At 38.6% G+C, this 23,627-nt stretch overlaps 1 protein-coding gene across 3 annotated transcripts; it reads right to left on the bottom strand.

Annotated features, from left to right (window-relative positions):
• Positions 1-1,076: 1,076 nt before the first annotated feature.
• Positions 1,077-16,368, bottom strand: LOC143031798 (uncharacterized). 3 transcript variants are annotated; one of them, XM_076196097.1, is made up of 2 exons: positions 16,163-16,368; positions 1,077-4,512 (listed from the first exon to the last, which is right to left on the bottom strand). In XM_076196097.1, the coding sequence occupies exons 1-2, from the start codon at positions 16,351-16,353 to the stop codon at positions 3,330-3,332; spliced, it is 1,374 nt and encodes a 457-aa protein (XP_076052212.1). In that variant the 5' UTR covers positions 16,354-16,368; the 3' UTR covers positions 1,077-3,329. The 3 variants fall into 3 exon arrangements, with proteins under 3 accessions (XP_076052212.1, XP_076052213.1, XP_076052214.1); XM_076196098.1 differs by lacking the exon at positions 16,163-16,368 and adding an exon at positions 15,708-16,001; XM_076196099.1 differs by lacking the exon at positions 16,163-16,368 and adding an exon at positions 7,752-7,916.
• Between the last annotated feature and the right edge of the window lie 7,259 nt (positions 16,369-23,627).

Below are 23,627 nucleotides of genomic sequence, written 5' to 3' on the forward strand. Positions count from 1 at the left end.
CTGATGTACTGGGAATTGGATGTAGGTAACCAGGGTTGCGGAGTCGGACGGTATAAGGCCTGACTCTGACTCTGACTCCAACTCCTAGAATTCCTAGGATGCTGACTCTGGCTCCTTTGATTCCTCCGACTCCTTAACTCCTTGACCCCTATGATGTGGAAATCTATTCTGCAGATCCATATACCAGCCTCCCACACCTATTCAGCAAGCATTTTATAAATATTTGTCACGTATATAATTCTTTATGTGAAACATTCACTTGTATGATAAATATACTCACATATAGACTCACCCAGCTTTATATATATATGCACACAAGCACATATATTTGTATTAACATATATATATTAAATATATAATGGTATTATTTATGCTCATGATCATCTACCAGCTTATTAGCACTTTCAAATCTGTCATGGCAGAGTTGCCACTTCAAGATATATATTTTCTTTTTCCTTTGTCCCCCTCCCCCCCCCCAAAAAAAAATCATCTATTATTTCATTTGTCCAATCTCATAAACCTTCTATCACAATATTAGGAAAAAATGTGACAAATCATGACAAGGAAAGGTTAATGGAGGATGCCCTACCTAGTACTTACTGCAGAATTAATTTCACCGTGTTATCATAAAAACCAGGAATCAGTTCAGGAGAGAGAGAACCTTCCCCTGTGCACACTGTTCATAGCTGCTGTTGTTCCTCCCCTTTTCAGTCATCACCAAATGCTGTGACATATGCTCTAATGTCACTCCTATCTGGCCTCTGAGACTGGTCAAAGTTTATCTCAGGGCATTATCCCAGCATGACATAGCTCCTATAAAACAGTAAACCACACAAAAACACTTCCATTGACTTTTACATACATGAAGATGTACATGCATAGTGCATATGTAGTGGATATTTACTATTGTCTACACTGTCATGTACGTGTGTACATGATGGAGTTCTAGATGTTAACATAATTTGAATTAATTAGACTGTCAACAAAGGTAAAGTAGCTAGTTTAAATTATTTAAAGATAAAAATCATCTCTGCCACTTGACAGTTGACAAATTATTCAGGAATTTGAATTAATAATTATATTCATTGAATATTTATTAACAATAGAAATACATTCCACTGGCTATAACTACCATAGTATAGAATGAATGAAACATTAATACAAACTACATTCTGGAAACTTCTACAAATGGTATATATCCTGTAACTAGATATAAAACTATTCTATACTGGATAGTTATTAAATTTTCTCAACACAAAACATATCAATTTTTTTTTAGATTTTTTAAACTTGGAATAATGAGACCTACTGCTTTCTATTTGCACAATAGCAACAAATTATTTCACAGTGCACATCTATAGACAGTATTTACAGCTATTGCTGGCTTGCCAATTACTGTAATGGTAAAAATGCAGACAAAGCTTTCAAGAATATAACAAAATATATGTACTGCACCTTGAATACATCCGTATTATTATGTTAATAACTAGGTCAAAAATTCAAGAAACAACTACAAATACATAACCACAGACACTTTTACCCCGACTGACAACGACAGCTTGTCAGTATTGTGTATTTTTCTTCTTTTTATTATTGATTGATTCTTTTTTGTTTCCATCTGGAGAGACCACTTAGTGTACATATACACTGCACACACTCACTATTGCCTCCAAAAATAAAAGAAAAACCATACAGAAACTGCTAAATTGTGCAACTGGTTAAACCAAACAGGGAAACCATGTTAAAAAAATAATTTTATTGGACTTACGGAGTCGGAGTTGGATAAGAAATTCAGACTCCAACTCCAACTCCTAGTACTCTTAGAAATCCAACTTCGACTCCGACTCCAACTCCTAGTACTCTTAGAAATCCAACTTGGACTCCGACTCCCAGCTAAAACCTCCGACTCTCTCCGACTCCGACTCCACAACCCGGGATGTAACATGACATGTTTTACATTTGTGTTGCCTAAAAGAAGCTATTTCTTATGTGAATAGGTATAAAATTGTCCTAAACTGGTTACACATAACCAATATCAATCACAGGTATCTTATAACAGGTCTAAATGTGGTAACTTGCTGTGACTGAAAGATAAATTACACCAGAGTTGGCAAGATGTGATTACCAGCTGATGCAACATCCTAGTAGCAAAGCTCCAACCCCATATGCTACAACCAAATAAATACTCACACACACTGGGAGAGGTCACATGGGATTCATGCAACAACAGATCCTTCAAAATTTAGCCTTCTTAAAGGCTCCCAATGGAGAATATCTACTAGTTGATGCAACACAAGTCAGGGACATGGTTGAACCATAAAATGGGTCATTCCAATTTTAGAAAAACAGATGGGAGGGACTTCTCCTCTCCCCCTACTCTTTTCCAGTACTCAGGATATGAAACACATGAAAAATAATGAGGGGCAACTTTCACATAGTGATGGGTTCTTTTCCTATTCCTAGCCACCTCACTATGTATCAGTGGATTGGAGGATAGATGAAGAGAATGAAAATGAGGGTGGGGAATATATATATGTGTGTATATCACAAATAGTAGCGTTACCAAAACATGCAACTGGGTAAAACAATAGTGCTATCAATATAAAAGTACTATTTACAATGACTGATGTCATGTTCCATGACATGTCACTGGCAAAGAACGCGGGTAGTATGGCGCCAAGCCATGTCCTAGCTGGAGCCACAGCACCTGCTTTCTAGGTATAGCATAGACAGGAGTACCTATCTCATTTTGTCATCCAAGTTGCAGAGGGTTTGGAAGCCGGTAGGCAGCAAAGGACTACACGATTCGAGCCTCCTGTCATCAGAGGTCAGAGGTGTGCGCATAAATCAAGATGATGACTCGAAGTAGGACCGTTACCTCTAAGCCCCCTCCATGTTTACCTATTCTAGAGTAATAGTGGATATACTGTGATCCTTCTTCACACAAAAATAAAGAAATGGGTAAATTGCGTGGAGCTGGGTAAATCGTGATAGGATAGGTTACACTGGCATACATTGGGACCTGTGCCACGGTACTGGTGTTGTACGGCTGTAATATAAAAAGATGCGCAGGCGGCATTTTTGGGCCCTCCTGACTACCGCACTCGCACCCTGTTCACACCAGCTTCATTGTAAATTAGAGACAAATTGCAATTCATGCACATATCAAATCAAGTAATTTTCTTAACTCCAGTGGGATTTAATTAATTTAAAAAGAGGCTGAATAGATGTTCTAAAACCTGGATTGCAGGAACTGTTTGAGTCAGGGGTTATGATTCGATGCACCAACTCAAATACAGAGACTCGTTGGTGACACTGATTTAAGAATATTACACTTGATATACTTTATACAGCTTTGTCTCAACATATCCTATCATGAAATCGTATAAATGACGTACATTCTTTTCATCAGTGATGACAATGTGCTTTCTACATTCAAATTTTTCTACTACATCTTTAAGGAGGGAATGTAAAATGTTCAATTGATCTTCTGGTAAGTCCCCCAAAAACTCAAACAGAAAGAGGATATCTAAGCTTGTTAGCTGGTTCACTTCCCATTGAGAGAGCTTTAGAAATTCCATATTATTTTTAAACAAATTTTCCCACTGATCATCCTCCACCTCAGACCCTCTGACAAAGATGACGTGGTTCACACTCTCTGTTAGTTTTGCTTTTAATGAAATCAAACTCCCATCCTCTAACCATGTCTCATTGGATGAATATATAATAGCCAGTTCCTCACAGAGTGATTCAAAGATTGTGTTAAAATTACAATCTTCTCTTTCTTCTATAGGCGGATCACTGTCTCTTATGCCGATACCGATATCAAAATCTTCAACAATGCATCGTTTCACTTTTATATCCATCAGGTTCTTACCACCAGGCTTAGGATGCTCACTGCTCCTAAATATCTTGCTAACTTTGGCATCTAACTCAGAGAGTCCCTTTTTTATGATATCATCTGTTCCCTCAGGTGTAGATACAGTTTTCACAAAATTTTCTTTATCCTTTTTCTTACAACTTTCATTCTTCACTTTGAGGATGGCCCCTATCATTTCTTCTTTTTCTTTTTTAAAATCCTGTTTACTTTCTTTTTCTAGTGAGGTATAGCACTTGTCTACTTTATCAATTATTATATTTGTATCATCAGTTTCATCATATTGATGTTTGACATCTTTTTCTAAAAGTTCATAAATCTCATCCAAACATTCCTGTTCACTGAAATCTAAGAGGTCTTTGATAAGGAAGATCAGAAATTTCATGTCATTTCCATCCTCTACATATTCTTCAATCTCCTCAATTTTCATTTTCCGTTGTTCTTTGTTGTATGTAATGTTTATCATATTTTTATCAATTTTTCCCTTTAGGATATTTTCAAGTGACTTTCCACTCCAACTTTCCTTTTTCTTTCCTTTAATGAGAGCCTGAAAGATGTCTCTGAACAGTTGAAGTACATCAAATTTGGCTCTTCTTTTGTAAATCAAATCCATTGCCACTGGTAAAAACACCTCCCTGAAACAGAGAGTAATGTCAATTGAAATAAAACTGATGATATATAAATACAAAAACATGTTTCAACATTCATGAAATATTCAAAATTCAACCTGCCAAAACTATTCCATTCTATAAACCAAGTGCTTTCCCCCCCCCTTTAATTAATAAAGAAGGTAGTCAAGTTAAAAGCCATGCTACCGCCCCCCACCCAGTCCACCACCTTTGCCTCCCTCCCTCCCTCTCATCTTAGCTCCTCATGGATGAAGGGTCATCCCTGTCCCCTGCCCACCGCCCTGGGTCAGAAGCAATGCAGCAAAACACAGCACATCAACAACAAAATCACTTTATCTAAACTGCAACTTCCCCTCCATCCTCTCATGTGGAAAATTGAGAAGACAGGGAGAAATTCCTTCAGGCTGTATCAAAATATCATCAACACTTAACCATTCCCTACTCCCCCTATCCCCCATCCCCTCCCATATTTGCATTAACATGAGCACTACACATGCAAACACAATAACTGGATTGCACAAATGGATGAATTATGATGACTAGAGAGGATGCCTTCTGGTCCATCATAAAATAAAAAACATCAGACTCAAAAAGAAAGTAAGAAAGACAAAAGAAAGAAAAAGGAATATATTATTTATATATATATATGTATGTATATATATATATATATGCCCTTTACTTATAAACATTTTACTAACTTTCAGACATACAAATGACACCTCAAGTCTACTTTACCAGTTTCAAAGATATGGAAAACATTGGAGTAATGCCTCTGGTATCCAACTACACTGTATCAGACCTTGCCCCCCATATCCAGGGAAATTGGTTTGGCTCATATTAAACCCTACTCAGGCAAAACACTGCTGTAATGGCACTTTTCCCTGGATCACACATTAATCAACCACTGACATGAAATCCACAGACAATAATTTATTTACTATACTTCAATATAAGGATACACATAAACAGTAAATGATATTACTTGAAGACAAGATATGCAAATATGGTATGGGACTGAAAGTGAGAACTGTACGTCAGCACCACATAAATGAGTAAGGGCAACCACCCTAATATGTATCATAAATTCCACCTCTATTCTCAATCACAGGCAGACTCTTCACAGAACATGTAGCTCATTGTACTTATGCCACTCCAAGTACTGGAATGTAGTATTTTTATATTTGAAGTGTGTACAGTAGCTAAAGGTATATCTTATGCAAATGCACATAGAGTTAATCGGGAAGGCTTGGTGCCATATCCAATTTTTTCCATATCCAGGAGGTCTATTAACCCTGATACAAAAGGGATTACTGTAACATTATCACAATCAATTTATTTTTATGTATCACTAATAATATGTTTTAGGATAAGAAAACATGTATTGACTTTATATCACCATGTTGGATAATGACTTACAGATATTTCAAATTTGAATGGCCATCCAGAATGCCACTCATTCATAAGTCAATGCGTGTCTGCATACACATATTTATATACAGAGTCCTCAGTTTACGATGGTCTTGACTTCCGCTGATTTGTGGTTATGACACTGGCAATATTTGTCCCATTATATTCCCTTTTGCTGGTATTTCTTACTTTTTTCCTTCTTTTTTAACAATGCAAAAAAACTGAGTGGTGAGCATGGAGGAGGAATACATGGTTATGTGGTGATGATGGACTGAGGAAGGAATCACTATTTAGGATTACTGTACTACCTATTATTCACTCACTCATTTATGTTGCCCTTTTGGGGAACATTTTGCCCTTCATTATGGCTCCCAAGCATAAGGCAGACACTTCTGATAGCTGTGCATCAAAGAGAAGGACATCAATCACCACGGAAAGTGCTTACTTAGGCTGGTTCTGTCCTATGTTGAAAATCGGTTTACAAAGTTGCATGGGAACTGAACTCCATTGTAACTTGAGGACTCCCTGTATATTCATGTATATACTGTAGACACACACACCACAAGGAGAGACTAAAAGCACTGGGTATGTACTAACATTGAAAGATCAAGGAGAAAGGTGACATGATTACAATATTCAGATTGCTACAGGGGATTGACTACACTGACAGATGAAAACTCTTGATTAAGGATAGGAAAGTTTCAATAAATCATGAGAACAAATTTAGACATATCTAAAGGATATGAAGAAATTCAGTTTTCCATACATATGTCAAATTACTTGGAGTGGCTTAGGTGATTGCCAGAGCTGGAACAACACATGAACTCAAAACTAAATATGAAAATTGGAAATCAAGGATATAGATTAAGTTGGACCTGTACATGTATTTGAGGCTAGGTGGTTGGTAGGATAGATTGGAAGGAGGAGACTGGAGCCAATGACTGCTGCATCTTTACTGAATACTACAATTAGGTGAATATATACTGTACACAGACACATACTACAGAACATCAACAGGGTAGTAAGATTGCAAAAAATAAATATTTCTGGATAAAATATACTTACTACCTCTAGTCTTTGGCTACACAGAAATACAGAAGTACAGGGAGTCCCGTTTACAACAGTCTTGACTTCCGCAGTTTTGTGACAATGACACTGGCAATGCTTGTCCCTATACATTTCTCTTAGCTGTATATATATATTTATAATCCAAAGAAGAATACTCAGTCCTTGCCATTTGCAAGGGATGATGATATATGGTTTAATGTCACAAACTCCTCCCATCGGAAGGATAGGACGGTGCCCCTTACAGAGGTCTCTGTAGCGTGGAATTTAATGAACCATGCCTTTGGTTCAACTTTGCTGTTGGCAGGATTCGAACCACCATCCCCTTGACCTTCACCGCAAGTAACGACGCCATAACCCACTCAGCTGGTGGGTTTGGGATAGGTAACAAAAACCATTGCATATATCTAAATAGCATGAATGCTGTAATGACTGCCAATGTTCTAAATATAGGTTAGGTTATGTTGGTTAGTTAGGTTAGGTTAGAATAGATGAATTTATCATCCTTTCATTTACTTCTACCTCAGCATTGATCAAAACAAAGATGGCATATCATTCAACCGCCGCGACTTTTTTGTTATTGATTTCCACCAAGAAAATCACATATTACGTTGATGTATTATAATTTAATTTTCTATTACTATATCATGTAGGTGGGTACAACTAAAAACTTACCACCTTTTCTTCTCTACTTGATTCACCTCCTCTTCCCCTCTCAATTTCTTTCCAAAACATCTTTTTGTTACTTTCAAAATTTTCTGTCATACTCTTACCCTATTTCACATCTGCTCTCCTCTTTGCCTCATTCATCTTATGCTTTACTTCTCTTTTCTTTTCTATGTAATTTTCATATGATTCTCTCATCCTATTTTGTAAGCAGTCTGTGAATGCTTGCTTCTTCTCTTCTACAACCTTCTTTGCTTCCTCATCCCACCACTTGTTACCCTTCCTCCTGACAAAAAGCAAGTATTCATCATAAAAAAGAGGCATACATTAAATGCTACAAACCCACCACACCAGGTATCCCAAGATTACCCACTTGGTACTGGGTACTGTATGTAAACGAGAACGGACAAAAGGTCCCCGGACAAAATGTCCTGAAATCTGCACCCCCGGGACAAAATGTCCCCAATATTTAGGACAAAAGGTCCCCAATTTTTTTTTTTTTCAGCAAATATTGATTTTTATCAACTGTTTATACATTTTGGGTCATAGTTAATTGTGGTTTTATAACAACCCTTAAATTCTGGAGAATATATATAAACACAAAGTACAATAATATTTGATATTTTATTAAATATCACAATGATGAATCACAGTACATCTCACAAATCATATAAGATGATAAATCACAGTACATATCACATATAATATATAATACACATCACATATAATAAAGGACATATATAATATATAATACAGATGGCCTAGACGTTGGGCTTGGGGGGGTAGGAACGCCAGGGCATCCAGCTGGCCACAGAAGAGGCGGAACTCGGGGTCCTCTTCATACAGGTTCTTGAGGCCCAGGCCCTGCCTGCATCTGCCTCCAGATGGACTGGCTCAGGTGGTAAAAGCAGAACCGGACCTGGATCTGCTCTCCGAACATCACCCGAAGGGCCAGCCCCACAGGCCTCTCGAAGTCCACCACGACGCTGGCGGGGTCGCAGCCGTGCTCCTCCAAGACACGAAAGACCTGCTTGTAGCTGGTCTATGTCTTGCGCTGGAGCAAGGCAAACAAAGGCCAGTGGAAGGTAGCCCTCACCGACGCGACCCTGGATGACATAGAGCTGGGTGAAGAGTCTAGGAGCGACGGAGAAGGTGCCATCCATGCACCGCACCACTCATCAGAGGCGATGAGCTTCTCCAGACGAGCAGGGGAGGCGAAGATGATGACACGCTCATAAGCCTCAGGACCGTTGTCAAAGAGGAGGTAGGTTGGAGGCCCAGGTACCTGAGATATCCAACTCCTGCAGAGACTGCGGACGGATCCCGAGGTCGGTTAGCAGACCGGACTCGACGCAGGACACGATTGCTGGTCTCAGGTCTAGGCATCCGTGCCTTGACCTCGTCGTCCAGGTCGGCGATGGTGAAGAGGCTGAGGATCTGGTTGGGGCGGTCGTTGGTGACAGTAGCCTTCCTCTTCATGGACTGGCGAACAGTTGCCACCTCGCATGCCACACGGTCTGAAAGGTGGTCATGCTCACCATCCAGCCTGTGGTCACTCAGGCTCTCAGTGGTCCACAGGCGAGCGGCGGAACACTTGAGATCACGCCGCACACACCTCCAGATGACTTCACCGGTCTTCTTGGAAACGTTCTTCTTGGTGTACATGAAGCCCTTGAGAAGGATCTTCTGACCACCCTTCTGGGACGTGATGACCTGTAGCTCGTCTGACATGGTTGAGTAGCTCAGTAAAACTGACATGCCTTGTCAGGATATGCCAGGTTTATATACTGAACTTATCTAGGTGTTGAGCAAATTCTGAGCAGATCTGAGGTGTGAACCAGGCACAGAGGTGTAAGAGAGGTGTGACAAGCACTTTGTGAGCAAACTTAGAGCACATCTGAGGTGTTAACCAAGCAATGGGGGTGTGAAAGAGGTGTGATAAGCACCTTATGAGTACAACTACAGCACACAATTATGCTTTATTGGACTTGTATTGTATGCCTATGAAAAAAAATCAAGTTAAAAACCAAAAATTCACCAAAAACATATAAAAGAATAAAGTAAAACACATCTGACAAATTTTTAGGAAAAAAAAAAAGAGGACATTTTGACCACCCACCTACGCCGTTGGGGACATTTTGTCCCAGGGGTGCAGATTTCAGGACATTTTGTCCAGGGACCTTTTGTTCTACATTCGTATGTAAACAATTTTCCACAAGTCAAGGTGGATCTGTATGCAGCTTTGAAGAAAACTGTTGACAAGGACAAGGACATGCTCCAGGATGGCCTAAACGAGCTAGTGGTGGTCCGAAAAATGGATGGTCAAATTCCACCCAGAAAAGATTATATACATGAGAATGGGAAGGCCAGCAGGTGTAGAGAAATGGGAGCACACCATGACAGACCCAATTACCTACTAAACTAACGCCAAGAAGGATATTTGGGCAAGGCAATATCTGGAGTATGCAAATCTGATATGGTGCCCCCACTGGGTAAAATATGCAGAGGCAATAGAAAATGTTCAGCAATGTGCAGCAAAAGCAGTACCTCTAGTACAAGGAGTGACTGAAGGACTCAACACCAGGTAATACACTTTCTCAAGCAGGATTGTCAACAGTTGGAATTACTTGCCAGATTGGGTTGTGAACGAAAATCTGTGGCAAGATTTGAAGTGAGCCACAATAGAGCATGGAGGGGGTGGTGACCTGGCTCCTTCCCTGACATGGGGTGGGGGGTTGGTAAGCTCTCGGTATCAGACATGGGCATGATTATGATTATCCTCATCAAAAAATCATAATCCATGGCTGTGATTATGTAATCATCATAAAATCATAATCAAAAAGCATAAAATTTGTGTAATCATAATCAAAATTTACTCTGCGGTGATAATCATAATCAAACCATGATTAATTTGTTCTTGATAATAATTGTTGGTTAAAATGTGATTATTTATTTGCAATTTCCATGAAACACTTTACTTTTAGATCAAAGTATGTTTTGAAAGCATTGGCACCACCTCATGTTTTTACTTGCTTGTACAACTACCATGGTATAGGGGAAGGTGGGGGTAAAGTGGACCACTGCCTTTCCCACCAATGATATGTCATTTCAAACATCAGGTACAATATCATCTTTCAGTAACAATGTCAGTCACCCATAAGCTTTGGTACTGGAAAAAAATAAATAAATAAATAACTGAAGGGATCTAAGTTCAGACTTTTGTAATATTTTAAATTTAAATACCTTTGTGCTTTTATCAAGTTCTTTGTTGGGATAATTTCTAAAGAAGAGTGGTATTATTGCTAATATAAGCAAGGCTGGTGTGAGAAATGAGAATACCTATCTAGCCATGAGGCTGCACAATATTATTAACCCATTACCTCCAGAATTTTTTTCATTTTTTTTCTCCAGATTTTCGCAAAACTTTGTGCGCCATTTATGCTAACATGAAACTGCTCTGCAATTTTTCCCTTTTTATTTGCAATAGTTTTCGAGATATGAGGTGTCGCCATATGGCAATGCTAGGAAGATCCGTGTACAAAGATTACGTGTGCAAAAGTAACAGACGGAGAACAATCAGTGCTTTAGATAAAGTAATTCCATGCATTCGTGGACAGAGAGCTGAGCTTGAACTACTGTCACAGACATACAAGTCAAACGTGATCACCACTCTCAGAAGCTCAATTGAGAAAAAATTGAAGAACTATCAAGACATGGAGATGTTTCAGTGGACTTGACTCCTAGATCCATGCTTTAATTAAGATGGACTGGTGCTCCCTAGAAGAAGTCAATTTAATGAAATCCCTACTGAAAACTAAAGTGGATGAAATCATATCTACTGGCAATAAAGAAAAAGATGCTCTTCAGGAAAATAAGGAGGCCGCTCCAAAGAAGTGCAGGCTGCTGTTCAGATTCATGACACCATCATCATCATCGGTGAGCTCTTCCCTCTGCACATTAACAACAACTTTATCACAAATGGAATCCTACCTGAGTCAGCCAACAACAGAGGATGGCAGTGATCCCCTTCTCTTTTGGGAACAGAATCAGTCAACATTAGCTCAACTAACAATACTGGCTCTCCAATATCTGTGTATCCCAGCATCATCAGCTCCAGTTGAGAGACCTTTCTCTATTACTGGGAAAGTCTTTCGTCCTGAACGATGTAGAATAACTGATGCTCGCTTTGAGGAGTTGATGTTTATCGAGTGTAACAAACACATAGTAAACTAAACCATTATATGAGAAATAATCAAGTGCATAACAAATCCTATATTTTGCAGGGAAATACTTTCATTATTACTGAAGTTTCTATATTTTGCAGGGAAATACTTTCATTATTACTGAAGTTTCTATATTTTCCAGGGATATGCTTTGTTTTCATTATCACTGAGGGTTACATATTTTGCAGGGAAATAATTTGTTTTCATTATCACTGAGGGTTATATATTTTGCTGGGAAATATTTGTAATGTATTATGTTCTATAAAGAAAAAAATAAATACAATAAAACTTCTTACACACAAATGTATGTTTCTAATACCATTAGTATATGATATAAACAGTTTAATATATCACTGTGCTAAATATATAAAAGCGTACCTATTAGATAAAATTTGCTACTTAGCCATTGTACCATACTTAATCATTGCTGTTTTTTTTTTTCTTATAAATAATCACAGCAAAATGTGGTTATAATCATAATCATGCACAAAAAAATGAGCATGAGAAGCTGACAAGAAATAATGGTCTCAAACTGTCAGGAAATAGATTTAATCTGGAAATGGGTAGAAACAACTTCCCCAACTGCATAGTTTATGAATGGAACAAACTTCCTGCAGAGGCAGTGCAATGTAGTTCAGTTCGAAGCTTTAAGTTTTGTTTAAACACCTAAGCAAGATGCTGTAATGACTGCCATTTATTTTACATTATTTGTTTGTTATTATTTGTTTATTATTTGCTTGATTTTTATTTATTATTAGTTATCTGTCAATTTATTATTATTTACTATTTACCTGCTTTTTTATTATTTAACTATACCTATGCATCTATTTCATTTATTATTTATATTATAATTTTTCTTTTTTTCTTTTATATATTCATCTTTACTATATTTTTTCTGCATCCGACCTAGTTATGGACCATAAGGTCTCCTGTCGGCATGCTCCTCCTTTGTAATCAACAAGAGCAAAACTCAAGTAATTTCGATCAAATAATAAAAAAGGAAAAAACAAATAATTATGATTCAATCACAATCAAAAAAGTATTCCAGACCATAATCAAAATCAAATCCTAATCATTTTTCATAATCATGTCCATGTCTGCTTGGTATATAGACAATTTAGTAAAATTTTAAAAGTGCACTCCTACATGATATAACAACAGAAAATTTAATATTAATTTTGTAACTTATAATACATAACGTAATATAGGTTTTTCTTGGTTTAAATCAAGAACAGAAAAACTTGCTAAAAGCTATACACAAACAAATATAGCAGCTGTGACTGTTTGAGACACCATCTTCATTTTGGTAGATAAGGAAATTGAAGATAAGAAAGTATGATAAATTTGTCTATTATAACCTAACCTGCATTTAGTAATGCAGTACAGTACTTACAATTCTAGAGGTCATCAGGACTGTCATCATCGTCAGCCTCCAAATCTATCAAAACAAAGGTGGCATCTCAAGGAGTTAACGCAACTTCATTCGTTTATGTACTGCTTTTAGCAACGGTTTCGGTTATTGATTTCCACCAAGAAAAACGTATATTACATTGATGTCTTACAATTCACAAAATCAACATCTAATTTTTTAATGCTAAATTGTGTAGGTGTGCACTTCTAAAACACTACTGATAGTTTTTGCATTTCAAAGATCTAATTTTTCTATGGAATGGTTAGTACATTAATTCAGGTCAGGATATATTTGGCCATAAAAAATAAATAAAAAATAAAATAAAATGGTGATTGTCCCCACCCGACTATAAAAAATGCACATTTTTTTTTATATATTTGCCGCCTATCCTTGGTGCCTCACAGTGGTCTTAAAGTCACTGTAGAGACTGGCTTTGCTGAAACTCCTCAAATCAAGGCAATCTTGAAATTCATGTTGTTTCTAATTTCTCTATCATTTCACTAGTAACTTGCATGTAATCTTGAAATATGTTTTAAACCTTGATTTGTCCTTGATCTTTGTAGTTCCACGCACAATCTTTTTGGAACTTCAGTTCGCCCTCAATTTTCTTTTGCAAAGGCATTTTTTATGTTAATCCTGGGTGTCATCAAATGATAAACCCTAGATTCCCATAAAAAATAAAATAAATGAATAACACTTACTCCTTCCACGTTTGAAAAATTTAAAGGACAATCACCAACTAATTTTTTTTTTTTCTGTGGCTTTAGTTTAGGAGCTATTGGACAACATAAATTTCAAGTTAAACATCTTTACTTGCATGATTCGGGAATCTTACCACATAATCAATATCACAATGACAACCATATTCTTAGACGACTGAAGTAGGGCATATGCCTCTTCCAGAACTTTATCTAAGAGTATAAGAGTAAAATGAAATATTGTCAGAGAGCTGAAAATATAATGGATACATAAAAACTTTGATTTGCAAGAAGAAAACATACAAGCACCGTGAAGCTAGGTACAATGATGCCGCAACTGATAGGTTTCTCACTTCCCACCGTGTGGTTGGGAGTGGGGTGGAGAGTCAAAATATGAGATGGGACCCAACGAGCATTGTTCCTTCCCTGTGTACTAAATCTAGCTACACTAAATGATTACACAAATCTACCAGGTATGGTACCCACTGATGAAGCTGCAAAAGAAATACTAAAAGTTCCCATTTTTCTTTACTTAACATATACCAGGAGGACTAGACGTGATTCTGGCATTTTACCGACTGGAATACTAGAATACTAATTACCTCGCTCAGTAATGTTTCTTATTAAGCACCAGTGAAAAACATATATGCTCAAATCTTCACTGACATACTACTTTATCTATTCTGACACAGGAACGTTTTGACCAAATACACTGCCATGTCGTAGGCCGTTAATGTTCCATGTTGCAGCCCACAACTAAAACCAACAATTTCCCTAAGTACTGTTGACCTGATGTTACTTACTGTACTTGTTTAAAACCACTTGTTTTGGCTTGTCATGCTTGAACATTTTCCTGCTGCCCCCAAAGTGTCATGTCAATTCCCAGTAGCTTCTCAAGTTCACATTCAGATTTGACGAGGGGGGCTTTATTATTATTTTTGCGATTTACTTACAATTCTTATTGTTTGAGAAGCACTTCAGTTTCAATTGATTGTACTTTCCAGTTATATGCCTTTCGCTTCCTTTACCTTCTTGTTCTTTTCTTACTTTCCATAATTTGTATAAATATTTTTTTTAAGTTCTACGTTTGTTCCCTTGAATAAGAATTTCCCTGTAGTTACTTCATTGTTGTTTCTGTATTTTCTTTAATCTGAACTTTTACTCCTGTGTTCTAGTTCTGATTGGAAGAAATTCATTGCACTGCATTTATTTGATGGTGTGTTTCACTGAGGCCATACATACTGGACCCCAAGTTGTATTATCATGTGTTGGTTTTCGCTCTTTAAGTCAGCCTCCCCAAGATTTTATAATAGTCTTCCACACGATCTACGACGTACTGTCAGCAATCAAGGTTTCAAGGATAAACTCAAGACGTTCCTGTTCTCTGTGTGTTACTATATGGAAGACCTCACCATTAGAGAGGAATACAGATTATTATAAAGTTGAAGTAGATGTGAGGGTCCTGCGGAACACCGTTGGTGTAGTGCGACCAGTTTTTTAAATAAAAACTACAAGTAACAAGTACTGTATTATATTACTGAATACGTTTTTACGTGAGACAATGGGTCGTCACCATTCTAGCATGATATTCATATACATATGACATTGTATCTTATTTAAGATGTTACTTGAATAAACATAAATGAATAAACAAATAAATCAAATATCAACAAGTCAATAATTTCAATACCATCACAACACGAACAATTACGGTAAAGAATGAAAACTTACCTTATTCAGCACAAATTTATTACGAAGACATGCTAATTCAGTCTGAATTATCATGAACATGGGCGTTATTAAACCGCAATTTAAGTGCTGGGTACAGCTAATGAACAGAGTTGCTGCGTTTTCTACACCTAACACTGTGATGCCTTCACTTGCTGAGCAGGGTTCGCCGAGATCGAGATTGCACAATGTTTTGCAAACTTATCTCAAACGTCTGATTCACCTCCCAATTTAGTTTCCGGTTACTTTGGAGGCACGACCATATTTGTTTTTATAATATAGACATTTTCATATGAACTTCACCAGTAGAATATGATTTTATAATTTATAAAATATATATATATAGAAGGGAGATATAGTGATTTTTTTGGGGAGGGGCACGCACAATAACACTATATACACAATGCTGCAAACATGATAATATCCAAAAAGCCGCAAAAATAAATAAATAAACTAACGTATTGTCTTGGCTTGTAGTTTTGGTGTTAATACCATGACCTATGTGGGGACACGCAGCGTTACGTATGGTGAGAAGTGCATGTGAAGTTTCTGTGATGTGTTGGAATGGCTGTGATTGTGAAAGAAGCCAGTCTGAAATCGGTGTAATCAGCTCGACCACACTGATTAGATACTTGTCGCGGGGCGACATATCACTTACCTTATCCACGATCGTTATTTCCTGTTTCTTCGTCGAAGACTCTACTAGCTACTTTCTCTTTCACTCGTAACGCTTGTCAGTCTTACCTGAGCTAATTATTCTCTATATTTTTCTTCCACTGCCCTTTTCTCACTCGCTCTCTTGTCTCCCCTCGTTCATTCAACACACGCACTGCCCAGTAGGAGTGGGCAGGGCAGGTACCAGTAAAGTTTCCGGTAAAAACGGTAACAGCATTAACGGTACTTTACCGGTAGAAAAAAAAAACTTGTACCGTTAAGGTTCCGTTAACCGATAAGCACTCTGATAACACTCAGAGAGCGGTAAGTCTCGGTTTGGTGGTACTGAGTGACGGGACCAGTGTCCCGCTAATTTACCGGTAAACTTTAACCATTAAGGGTCCGTCAGGGGCAATTATTCGAAAAAATCTGGTACATGAACGAATTTTAGGAAAACATTTAAAAAGAATCTCTATGATGTTGGCAATACTCCTACAAAGTTATAGAGCTGTATTTCGTTTCAATCTTTCTATACAGAATAAAATAGATAAATTATTGGCGACCTCTGGCAACCCCATTGCGTATCAAATATTCTGTATATTGGAATAGCGTTAATTTTTTCTATAGCTATTTTGTTTTTTGCTACGGAATTGTGTTTATGGAGGTATTTAGCAACTCCTCCCACAAGCATAGATCCAGAAATAGCACACATCAGGGCATCAGTACCCATCCAAACGTCAAAGTGAGGTCACGTTCTTTTGAAGCTCTCACCGTGCTTCATATTTTTGATTCCTCTCTGTAATTTCTTGTGGTAATCATGGCAAGATTGACGAAAAGCCAGCGAGCAAGGAGGAAGAATGCAGTGAAGGCCCTTGCGTGCCAGATGAAGAAACGAGAAGGAAAAAAACAAACAAACGAAGAGGACAGCATCCAACAATGTTGGTTATAAAGAAGGATTTGTTGTTCCTCTTCTTGAAGAACCCTACACCCATATTCATAAGTCTGCCCTCGAAAGAAGAGACAAGAAACGAGAGGAGAAAAAAAGTGAAAAGTAAAAGTGGTAAAGTGACCAAAAGCGGGGACTATGGGGCTGGGGCCTTTTAAAAATGTCGCGCAAAATTTAAATGCCTTCTCATGTACATTTAATGTTTTTGTTCTTTTTGTTGTTATTTCTTCGGTTGTTCTTGATGGATTTTTGTCATTTTTGTTTCATTTGAAAGATAAAATTATGCTCTTTATTTCCTATATTAAAAAATAAAAGAAATTTTATTTTATTTATTTTTTTCTATTTATGAAACCTGAATTTTGCAGCATCTTTGAAATGTTCAGAAAAGAAAATTCACAAAAAAATCAGAGGTATAAGTTTGGTCAAATGTACAATATAACAAATATTCCCCAGAATCTAAGCTTGCAATATATACCAAGCTTAATTATGTGGAAGGATTTCCATATGATTAATTACAGCTTCATTAAACTTCATTATAACTTCATTATATCTTCACTACACTTTATATATACATGTGAGGAATACAATACCCAGGGGAATTATAGACAAATGTAAATGGTAATTATACCTAAGTTCATCAAAGAGATTCAAAAAGTTATAGGACATGCTCCCTTATAAAGCAACCTGACGGTCCCTTAAGCGAGTGCGTACCGCTAAGGTCTTGGTAAAATGTTACCATTAAGCGTTGCCGGTAAAATATTTACCGTTAAGACTGCCCCACGCCATGTTAACTAGTTCGCATTTAAAGCAGTGTTTCGGCACTTTTTTTCATTTCTCCCAAAAGTTAATGTTATTTTGGTAATCAGCATACGAAACTATATTAATTGTGAAAGTTGCATCGAAAAATTCTGCGTGTCGCCAAACGGAGACCCATATATATATATATATATGTATATACTTTTTTCCTTTACATTTTGCGTATAGCAATGGTAGGCATGTGGGGTAGGTTGGTGCTTCCCTCGCCCGTTGGTGCTGCAGGAGGAGGAGTAGGATTTTTATAGTGACGACGTTACAAAACTTAGGTTGTGACTTCACACCATAGTAGAATGAAATTTCTTTAAAGATTTAAGTCATAAAGGCGACTCGAACTTGAGTTGCGACTTGACACCATAGTAGGATGAAACTTCTTTAAAGATCTAAGTCATAAAGGTGACTCGAACCTGGGACGTCACTACTGTCTCACCAGTCTTTTACCGGTAAAATACCAGTAATACCGGTAACGGTATATTTTACCGGTAAATCCGGTACTGAAAATTAGCGGTATTTGCCCAGCACTACTGACCAGTACACAAATGGATGATCTAGGGCAACAACTCTCAATCGCAAATCAATATCGCTTTGTCGCACTGCTCAAGATAGGGCCTCTTGTGCTTTTTGGATGGGGGGGGGGCTAGAGTGTAGGAAGGGAAGTGGAGAGGATGGGGGGGGGAGTGGAATTAAAATTGTGAATGTGGCAGTGTTTCTATTACGAGTCAAAATAGCTTGATTGACGCCCAGCAGACCCCTATGATAGCTTGTCTGTCTTGCCCACTTGTGCCTTATCTCGCGTTGTCCTTTCTGTCTGTCTGTCTGTCTGTCTGTCTGTCTGGATTCTTCTTTTTCTTCCGTTTTTAGATCGATACGTCACTGATGTGCAGGCACAAAGTGGGACTCACAGTTTCGCTTACTATGTGTGCATTACTTCCTCGCTTTCAACTCCTCCTCCTCCTCCTCCTCCTCCCAATGGCGGATCCTGAATATATATATTTTCTTTTTATTTGGTGGGGGAGGGGAGGGGAGGGGCTGAATTATGTATGAGTGAGTGGGAAGCGAGTGATTTGAAATGTGAACCATTTTAGAAGCATTTTGAAGCTATTTTCAAAGGTATATTGAGGAAATGGTCAATAGAATAGATTGCAATGGTAAAAAGTGCCTCCCTCGGGCGTCCGTCCGTCTTCCACATATCGGGCGGCGGCACTCTTCGCCCGAGAAATCGAGTCGCCCGGGACAGTGCGAGTGGCTCTCACCGGACTTTCAATCATTTCCCGACCCCTACGATACACACATACATATATACAAACATACATATTCCGTCCTCCTTTGCCCCTCTCGTCACTTTCTCCCTCTTCTTGCCTTCAACCATCCAACTTTGTCAAGTTCTAGACTGTTAGTTCCACTTAGTGTTGGTTCTTTTCATTGACAGGCTTCTTTCTACCTCTCACTTCAATATATTTTTCTGTCTAGGAGAATTAAATTCTTGGGTTTTCTCTACATTTCTTCAGTTAATTCTTATACAGCGTGCTCCAAAAGAACCCCTCGATCCAAGATCCTACGTGAGCTTTGCAGTGACGCAGTGATTTCTTTAGTCCAGTGATCTTTACCTTTATATTTAAGATCCGCCCAAAGGGCGTGACCTTACACTCGTGAACCAATTGAATCTTCTCCACCCTTTCACCAATCAGATTCGTTGTTACAAGTCTATATGCGAACATATGCAACTCGCTCGCTCACTTGCTATACTGTTTCATAAATACCTAACCTATAAAATGTAACACCCGTCTTCTACCCCACTTTCTACCTTTTCTACTAGCCTCTTACACACACACATACATACATACATACATTTGCAGAAAAAAACACTGGGAAATAAGAAACTTAGTCCAAACGTTTTCGTCTATTTAAGACATTATCAAGGAATACGCATTTCCTGAAGATGTCTTAAATAGACGAAAACGTTCGGTCTAAGTTTCTTATTTCCCAGTGAGTTTTTTTTTTTCTGCAAATTAATTTCACGCGTTCTTGTGAATTACTGCTCATACATACATACGTACATTCATACATACATACGCACATACATGCATACATACGCATACACACATGCATGCATACTTACATACGTACATACGTGCATACATACATACGCATACACAGATGCATACATACATTCATACATACATACATACATACGCATACACACATGCATACGTACATACATACATATGTATGGAAAGAGTGGTGTAGGTAAAGTCCAGGAAGGAGCAGAAGTACTTTATTCTCTAACGTTTCGACAGAGTCTTCTTCAGAGAGACAATGGTACAGCAGGCAGATTGAAATACATTGCTTATATACTTACTAAGCGGGTCATCTCACAGTACTTCTGCTCCTTCCTGGACTTTACTACCTACACCACCCTTTCCATACATTTGTCTTTTCTCTTGTCGAATACATACATATGTACTTACATACACATGCATATGTACGTACGTACATACATACATACAATATATCTAAGTCTAAATAAAAATATTCTTCTAAAAAACGCTGTGAAAGTCGGGGACAGGTGGTATTTCGGTGACACTTTGTCCCAAAAATATTCTTGAAAAAGCACTTGGGTAAGTCGGGGTTAGGTGGTATTCTTCTTTTTCTTCCTCTTCTTTTTCTTCTTCTTCTTCTTCTTCTTCTTCTTCTTCTTCTTCTTCTTCTTCTTCTTTGCGTTCTTCTTCTTCTTCTTCTTCTTCTTCTTCTTCTTCTTCTTCTTCTTCACGTTCTTCTTCTTCTTCTTCTTCTTCTTCTTCTTCTTCTTCTTCTTCTTCTTCTTCGCGTTCATCTTCGCGTTCTTCTTCTTCTTTTTCTTCTTTCTCGCGTTCTTCTTCGCGTTTTTTTCGCGTTCTTCTTCGCGTTCTTTTCGCATGCTTCTTCTTTGCGTTCTTCTTCGCGTTTTTCTTCGCGTTCTTCTTCCTCGCTTTCTTCGCGTTTTCCTTCGCGTTCTTCTTCGCGTTCTTCTTTGCGTTCTTCTTCTCATTCTAATTCGTGTTCTTCGCGTTCTTCTTCCTAGCGTTCTTCTTCCTCGCGTTCTTCTTTGGGTTCATCTTCGTGCTGGGGATCCCCTGTTGGGCTTCCGCCCCGAGGCCGAGGCCGAGGCCGAAGGGGAAAACGAGGGATTAGAGCGCGGAAAGCTTTGGCCGTAGGCCGCTGTCTACGCAGCCAAGCCCCCGGCGAAGCCGGATAGGGCGAAGCCCACGGCTTGTATATATATATATATATATATATATATATATAGTATATATGCGTATACTTAGGCAGGAGGCTCTCCCTCTGGCAAGAAATGTTGTATAATAATTGAGGGTTTCTCTCTCTCCCCTACATGCTTGGCCCACGCTTGACCCTCTCACCGTTTGTCAGAATGTCACCCCCCACTCCCCCCCCCCTTTCCAAGATTGTCTGTTTCAAAAGGTGTGTTCCAAATAATATGCAGATATTACTAAAAATAATTTTACTTTTTCCAAATTAGTATATATACATTTACAATTTTACATGGACTATGGTTGTAATGAAGTTTTACAAATCAAATGCAAATTGAAAATATTGATGGATATATGAAACTTGAATAAAAGTATTTTTCTTTTTTATGAACTATTTGACAGTCCAAACTGAAGCTAATGAAAAAAAAAGTTCCTTGCTACGTATTACGACTTAACGTAATTGACGTAACATACCTTTCCCTTGCTTCTGACATCTTTAGCACCTCCCAACAACGTAGATTTCAGCAGCCAACAACGAAAGGCATTAATTCAAAGAAGAATGCAAAAGAAAGACATGTTTCTGTGGACACATAATATAATATCACCATGGGCGATGATATTCTTACGCGTGCGATATTATCGCACGGCGTAACACTACTTTTCTAATCCTAAGATTAACTTGGGTCAGCACAGGTATAATTCCAGCCCAGCCCAGGTCAGTGACAGGCCAGGTAGGCCAAAACCTATTCAATTGCTTTCCTCACCCCGTAACCTTACTGTGGTGACAATTGACCCCCAGAAAACCCAAGATTCCCAACTGGGGGTGAATTTCGCCCCTAATGAGAACCCCTGCAGTCGTGTGTATTTCTTCTACATATATTGCCTCTTGATATACGTCGCCGTGGATAGTCGCTGTATTGAACAAGTTAATGAGAAAATTGTGAGTTGCCATCGTGCTATTATATATATATATATATATATATATATATATATATATATACACACATATATATATATATATATATATATATATATATATATATATATATATATATTATGGGTAGAAAAATATAAGATATTGATACAAAATATAAGAAAATGAAACACATAAATTATGGAATATAGATTATAAAGTATGAAAAATGAAATATGAAAATAGAATAAAGAGTAGAAATAGGAAAACTGAAAAAAACATATAGAAAATAGAAAACCTGCACCTCCGCAGTTTCAGTCCTCAGATTCAGGTTGATGTGTAGTGACGTGACGCATCCCATGACCCGTCACACACATAGTTGGCAAGCGTAAGTCGCAAGGACCTCCCGACCAGCCAGCGGTCAGCCAATCAGGAACTTGCAAAGCTCCTCACAGAATCAACTCAGCGCTCCTAGAGGTCGGACGTCTCTTCAACCAACTCTCTCAACAAGCTCCAAGTATCTTCGCCGGCCGGTGGTGGCTGGGAGATATATCTCCTAGCTGCTGCCGGTCTGACATGGCCGACCTCGACGTTGACGTCGGCAGGCGGGTTTACACCAAGACAAATACACACACACATTTCCCAAGTCACGTAAATCTCTGTTTTCAGAGTAGTGCTTGGAAGAAAAGAGGCACACGCACACTCTCTCGCTGGCAAAGCAGAGGCCCAAACCGTCTCTCTCAGTACGCCCAATCTGATCGCAGGCTGGTTGACCGAGAGACTTGGGACACCTTTCTGTCCAACCGGCCTGCAACCTTACGCTGGCCTCTCGCTGACGCTGGTGAGCGAGTTTACACTTCTGACATTTACACACAATTCCCAATCGCGTAATTCTCTGTTTTCAGAGTTGTGATTGGAAGGAAAGAGACCATACAAAATCCGCCCGTCTGCCCCTCCCTCGCATCGCCACTGAATCGACTCTTCCGAAATCCAAACCCAGTCTGGGGATAAACAGGCAACGCTCGCCCCACCTGTGGCTCATCAGGAACGCGCTCGCCAGCGGTGGCGGCGAGGAGTTATCTCCTTGCCGCTCCCGTTCTGGTCACTGATCTCTTCGTTGACGTCGGCAGGCGGGTGTACACCGCCCGTCTGCCCCCCCTCGCACCGCCACTGAATCGACTCTTCCGGAATCCAAACCCAGTCTGGGGATAAACAGGCAACGCTCGCCCCACCTGTGCCTTATCAGGACCGCCCTCTACACGCGGGAAGTGAAATTAACTCACTTCTCGTAAGATACACACATACACCTCTCACGAACAGAGCCACAAATCACGCACAAACATCTACAC

This window comes from Oratosquilla oratoria, chromosome 12, assembly GCF_046742065.1.
Source record: "Oratosquilla oratoria isolate Oo_2021 chromosome 12, ASM4674206v1, whole genome shotgun sequence".
NCBI lineage: Eukaryota > Metazoa > Arthropoda > Malacostraca > Stomatopoda > Squillidae > Oratosquilla > Oratosquilla oratoria.

Excerpts from the sequence above, each read along its gene's own strand:
- LOC143031798 (XM_076196097.1), bottom strand. The coding sequence starts at position 16,353 with ATGTCGCCCCGCGACAAGTATCTAATCAGTGTGGTCGAGCTGATTACA. Across the intron at positions 4,513-16,162 it reads ACTACAAGCCAAGACAATAC|GGAGGTGTTTTTACCAGTGG; the intron begins GTTAGTTTATTT and ends TCTCTGTTTCAG.